Genomic DNA, 5,600 nt, shown 5'->3' with positions numbered 1-5,600 from the left:
CCCTCCCTGGTCCCACAGCGCTAGACAGGACAAACGGAGTTAATCTGGCCTTGCTATGCAGGGACATGCCTCTCTCGGGAGAAGGCAGGGGCTTCCTGGACTGGGCTCCAGTCTTATCTGCAGAGGTTTGCCCCAACGTGTCCTAGGAGCAAGCAAAGGTTCAGTGACATGAGCAGTTGGCAGGTGGCAGGATTATCCATCAGCCCCCTGTCAGCCCTGAGCCTCCTGGCCTTTGGGAGAGTGCCAGGGTGGTGGGGCAGGGGGCTGGTGAGGGGCGGGGTGGGGGGGAGAAGGAGGAAAGGAGGGGATGGAGGAGAGTCCTGCTATATCAGGGAAATGATGATGTTAGCTTCTCTGATCACCTTAGCTGGAAATGGACTCATGACCTTCTTTTCTGTCCTCAGCCTGTGCCCATGGGCCCTGCATTTCTGGGTGTACCTCTGCCCGCCCATCCCCAGGAGCCACTGCCCCCAGCCCTCCAGCCCTGCAGGCTCCCGCAAGGGGTCTGTGAGTGGGACAACACAGGGTAGCGATAGGGAGTGGGCTCCCAAGCTGACAGCAGGGAGCTGGCCGTCTTGGGGTGAGGGTCCTGGGCCGGAGGCAGCAGAGAGCTGGGGGTGGGGGGTGCAGAGCTGCCCTGGACTATTCTACCCCTGCAGGCAGAGGCCTGGTAGCTGTGGAGTGACAGGAGTCCTCCCCCCCCCGCCCCCCCCCGGCCCCCCCCCTCAGCGTCTCTTCATGTTCTCCCAGAGTGCAGAGATGAACCTGCATTCGAAGTGTTAAAACCATGGCCCCGGGACAAAACACCATTCATTCTGAATCATCCCTTTTGTTGCATTTAAAAAAAAAGGAAGAAAAGAGAAACTCCACACCAGCCAGGCAGAGGTGTGCAGGCGGCTGTGTTTGAACACAGGAGTTGGCTCTCCTTTGGGGGAGGAGACAGGTCCCACAACAACGTCTGAGGGGTATATAAGGAGCCGCCGGCTTGGGGGGAGCCATTCCCTGTGCCTTGCTTCTAACCCAGCCTCGCTCCCTCTGGTGCTTGCTGAGGACTCACCTGCTGCCTGGCCATGAGCACCACGTTTCTGCAGACTTCTTCCTCCACCTTCGGGGGTGGCTCTACCAGAGGGGGTTCCCTCTGGGCGGGGGGAGGCGGCTTTGGTGGGGGGAGTCTCTATGGGGGCGGTGGAGGCCGCAGCATCTCCGCTTCTTCTGCTAGGTTTGTCTCCTCGGGGTCAGGAGGGGGCTACGGGGGCGGCATGAGCTGCGGCTTTGGTGCAGGGGCTGGTAGTGGTTTGGGGGGAGGCTTTGGAGGCGTCTTTGGAGGGGGTTTGGGCACTGGCTTTGGTGACTTTGGTGGCGGCGATGGCGGCCTCCTCTCCGGCAATGAGAAGATCACCATGCAGAACCTCAACGACCGGCTGGCCTCCTACCTGGACAAGGTGCGCGCCCTGGAGGAGGCCAACGCCGACCTGGAGGTGAAGATCCGTGACTGGTACCAGAAGCAGAGCCCCAGCAGCCCGGAGCGGGACTACAGTCACTACTACAAGATCATCCAGGAGCTGCAGGACAAGGTGAGTCCTCCAGCATCGGAGAGGGGAGCAGGTGGCCTGCGCCCTGCACGCATCTCCATCAGTCTTTGTGCCGCCGCAAGGAAATCCCTTCATGCCCAGGCAATGACTGTCGGTGTATAACTTGAGAGCAGAGAATGCTTTCCAGGTGCGGAGGCTGGCACACATCCGCTCAGCTTGTCAGTGCGGGGGCGGGGGGGGCGGGGGGGATCCTGAGTATCTGTTCAGGAACTGGGTGCGTGCGTGCGTGTGTGTGTGTGTGTGTGTGGGTGTGTCCGAGGCAAGAGCAGTTACACACACCATGCAGGGCTCTGCATAAAGTGCCTTATTGCTTCTTTTGCAAGAACAGTTAAGTGTAGCCCTCAGGAGCTCTGAATGCCAGGACCACCTGCCTCACCCTTTGAGGGGGTCTTTGGTGCCAAAAACCACTATTGGGACTTAGGAGACCTGGAACTCATTATGTGCTCTGCCCGCCACTCACCCTTTCAACTCATCTGGACTGGTTTCCTCAGCTGTAGCATGCCTTCCTGCCCTGCCCTCCAGGGTCCTACTGGCTGTGGAATGTTCTGTGGGTCCATGGCTATGTCAAGGTGCAGGAGGCCAGTGACCAGGGGAGGCTGGCGGAATGTCCCCGAGAAGGGTGCTGAACCCCCACGGTGCCCAATTCCTGGACAGGCGCCCCCCACAGGAGAGCCCAGGCACTCTTGGCTCTTTGGTCTTTCATGCCCTGGAGGCAGGATGGGTGGTGTGGGCTCACACCAAGGATGGGCACTTAAGGTGAGGCTGAACTCTTTCGCGGGGGGGTGGGGGGTGGGGGTGCTACAGGCTTCTGTTGCTTGTGTCAGAGGGGAGACTGTCAGTAAGGAGTCTGACCTGGGGTGCAGGGTGGGGAGAGCAGCAGGGAAGACAGAACAGTGTCCTAGACACCAACTCCCTGTCTCCTGCAGATTTTGGGGGCCAAGATCGACAATTCCCGGGTCATCCTGGAGATCGACAATGCCAGGCTGGCGGCAGATGACTTCAGACTCAAGTACGCTCCTGCCTCCCTCCCCTCTTCCAGATTCCGCCTGTTTTGTTGGTCTTCCCTCCTGCTTCCAGCTCCAACAGCCCACACCCTTAGCCCTTCCTTACTCTGGGCTCCCTCTGTCTACCCAGGTATGAGAATGAGCTGGCCCTGCGCCAGAGCGTGGAGGCCGACATCAACGGCCTGCGCAGGGTGCTGGACGAGCTGACCCTGGCCAAGGCTGACCTGGAGATGCAGATCGAGAGCCTAAATGAGGAGCTGGCCTTCCTGAAGAAGAACCACGAGGAGGTGAGGGCGGGCAGGGGTTGCTGGTAGCAGGGGGGACGGAATGGGGCCACAGGCACCTTCTCATAGTCGGCCGAAGGGCTTAGTGCCTCAGATATGCTCCCTTCCACCAAAACAGGATGTGTCCCCACAGAGAGCAAGGGGTACTGTCCTTTGGGAACCCAGACCCCTTTCCTTCTCGGATCCATAGCCAGGCCAGGTGGTCAGTGGGACCTGCTGTCCTGATTTGTTTCATGAGCTCAGACAAGGGCCTTACTGTCTTGAGGTCCTCCCATAGGCCCCCACAAGGCTGAGAGACCCTCAGAGGTGATCAAACCTCTTCATGTTCACTGGGAAACAGGCTGGGGTGGGGGGTATGCCGGAGAGCGGAGGGCATGTCGTGCGTCAGGCATGAAGCCGGGATTGGCATGTGGGAGCCCACTCTCTGCCCTGGCTTCTGCCCTCTGTCTCTAAACGGTCCCGCCCACTCCGCAGGAGATGAAGGAGTACGGTAGCCAGCTGGCTGGCCAGGTCAACGTGGAGATGGACGCGGCACCGGGCGTGGACCTGACCCGTGTGCTGGCCGAGATGAGGGAGCAGTATGAGGCCATGGCCGAGAAGAACCGCCGGGACGCCGAGGCCTGGTTCTTCAGCAAGGTGGGCCTGAGCTCACAGCCGCGCCCCAGCTCCCCAGGTCTCCCAGGGGGCCTGTGGGGGCCTCACTGGTCTTGTGTGTGACTGCAGACAGAGGAGCTGAACAAAGAGGTGGCCTCCAACACAGAGATGATCCAGACCAGCAAGACAGAGATCACGGAACTGAGGCGCACTTTGCAGGGCCTGGAGATCGAACTGCAGTCCCAGCTCAGCATGGTAGGGCCTCCGACCCCCACCTGGCCACAGCCCAGGGCAGCCAGGCCTTTTCCCATGGTCCATGGCTGGTTAAGTCTCGGGGTTTCCAGCCCTCCTCCAAGGGGGTTCACTGTACTCCATTCAACACCTGTCTGCATGCCTGTGGCAGCGTCCTTCCTGGCCTGTCGTGGGGTCTGTTGATCTGTTGCTACCCTTCCTCCCCCTGGTCCCCCCCACAGAAAGCCGGCCTGGAAAGCTCGCTGGCGGAGACGGAGTGCCGCTATGCCATGCAGCTGCAGCAGATCCAGGGGCTCATCGGCGGCCTGGAGGCCCAGCTGAGCGAGCTCCGCAGCGAGATGGAGTGCCAGGACCAGGAGTACAAGATGCTGTTGGACATCAAGACGCGGCTGGAGCAGGAGATTGCCACCTACCGCAGCCTGCTGGAGGGCCAGGACTCCAGGCAGGGATGGGGGCGCAGGGGGAGGAATGAGGGAGGGGCCGATTGTGGTTGGGTTGTAGAGTCTCACGGGGACAGCAGTGGGACAGGGAAAAGGAAACAGACCAGGTGTTAATGTAGATCAGAATCTGTCCACTTGCGGGTGGCAGGTCTGAACAGGTTCTTAGAACTTCCCAGCCTCTAGAGAAGTCAGATGTGCAGGTCGTGGGGGGAGGGCGCTGGAGAGGATTGCTTAGCCAGCCACCAGGGCTCTCTTAGGGACACCTGGGCCCCTGCCCTCCCCTTACCTCTGCTTCCCCTCTCTTTCAGGATGGCTGGCATTGGCACCAGAGAAGGTAAGAAGGCTTAACTCTTCCCTTGTGCGGTGGAAAGGGTGGCTGTTGAAGCCATCATTCCCCCTTGGCATGGGGTGGAAGGAAGAAGAGGCCAAACATGCCACCGGGGCAGGGACATACCCATTTCAGGTGACACCTCTTACCTGGGGGACCCTCCATCAGCCTCAGTAGAGTCAGGGCTGAAGGCTTGTTGAGAACCCTCTGGGTTGAACAGGCTCTGTCCAGGGCATAGTTACCTCCAGGCCCCACCTTCCTGCACTTATGGGAAGAAGCCGCCGATTACTACCTGTTCACCTGCAGTCATAAACCCCTGCTTTCTTGCTCACCGTGGCCATGGGCTGCCGCCTGCCTCCACGATGCGTGATTCACCGCTGGGCTGCCCGGCCACGGCCATTCCCAGGGGTGCTGCCTGGTTCTCCCCTAGCTGCCTTGGGAGGGAGAATGGTGAGGGTCCCCCCACTCTCAAGCTTGCTCCTTCTTTCTACAGCCTCCCTCGGAGGTGGTGGTGGCAAACTTCGCATCAACGTTGAGGAGACGGTGGATGGGAAGGTGGTTTCTTCTCACAAGAGAGAGGTCTGAGTGCTGGGTGCAGGAGAGACCTCCCTTGCCGCCTCCACCCTCCCCAGGCTGAATGGAGGACCGACCAGAGGGGCCAGAAGAGCAAACCCCAGTCCCTGCTTTCAGAGGGTCCAGCTCTCCCTGTTGGGTGCCCGGCATCCTCCCCGTCCCTCTCCCTTCTGCTCTCCCTGCCTGCTCTAGAACAAGGACCGGCAAGAAGCAGCTGTATTGTGTAACTAGCTCATTTGTACCACGTCTGCCCATGCAATAAAGAATTACTTTTCCTTCTGCAAATATCTCTCAGTAGTATGTCCAGTTCTTCTTGCTGGGGGCCTCTGTGGGTCTAGGAGCTACATGATGACATATCCTCCTATTTTGGCTTCTTCCCTGCCCCCAGGACCAATTCACATTGCTCCAGTGACTTGCTGTTCTGGTTCCTTCAATCTAGTGATCACGGAAGCAGGAGACAGGGGGTGCCCTCAGAGCAGTTTGGAGCACTCGGCAGAGTGCTTGTCGCATTGAACAATTATTTACTGAACAAC

At 59.6% G+C, this 5,600-nt stretch overlaps 1 protein-coding gene across 1 annotated transcript; it reads left to right on the top strand.

The window, feature by feature from the left end:
- Positions 1-1,002: 1,002 nt before the first annotated feature.
- KRT15 (keratin 15) lies at positions 1,003-5,356 on the top strand. The gene is made up of 8 exons (XM_029927655.1): positions 1,003-1,574; positions 2,519-2,601; positions 2,727-2,883; positions 3,355-3,516; positions 3,604-3,729; positions 3,948-4,168; positions 4,475-4,500; positions 4,988-5,356. Exons 1-8 carry the CDS (start codon positions 1,071-1,073, stop codon positions 5,077-5,079), a joined length of 1,371 nt encoding a protein of 456 aa, XP_029783515.1. The 5' UTR covers positions 1,003-1,070; the 3' UTR covers positions 5,080-5,356.
- Positions 5,357-5,600: the final 244 nt, after the last annotated feature.

Source organism: Suricata suricatta, chromosome 17 (genome assembly GCF_006229205.1).
Source record: "Suricata suricatta isolate VVHF042 chromosome 17, meerkat_22Aug2017_6uvM2_HiC, whole genome shotgun sequence".
In the NCBI taxonomy this organism is placed as follows: domain Eukaryota; kingdom Metazoa; phylum Chordata; class Mammalia; order Carnivora; family Herpestidae; genus Suricata; species Suricata suricatta.
Note: the sequence above shows the minus strand (reverse complement) of the source record. Positions and strands in the feature narration are given on the sequence as shown.

Bases quoted from the DNA above. Each gene is read 5' to 3' on its own strand.
- KRT15 (XM_029927655.1), top strand. From the start codon at position 1,071: ATGAGCACCACGTTTCTGCAGACTTCTTCCTCCACCTTCGGGGGTGGC. The intron at 2,884-3,354 runs GTGAGGGCGGGC...CCCACTCCGCAG, and splicing joins TGAAGAAGAACCACGAGGAG to GAGATGAAGGAGTACGGTAG. The intron at 3,517-3,603 runs GTGGGCCTGAGC...GTGTGACTGCAG, and splicing joins AGGCCTGGTTCTTCAGCAAG to ACAGAGGAGCTGAACAAAGA.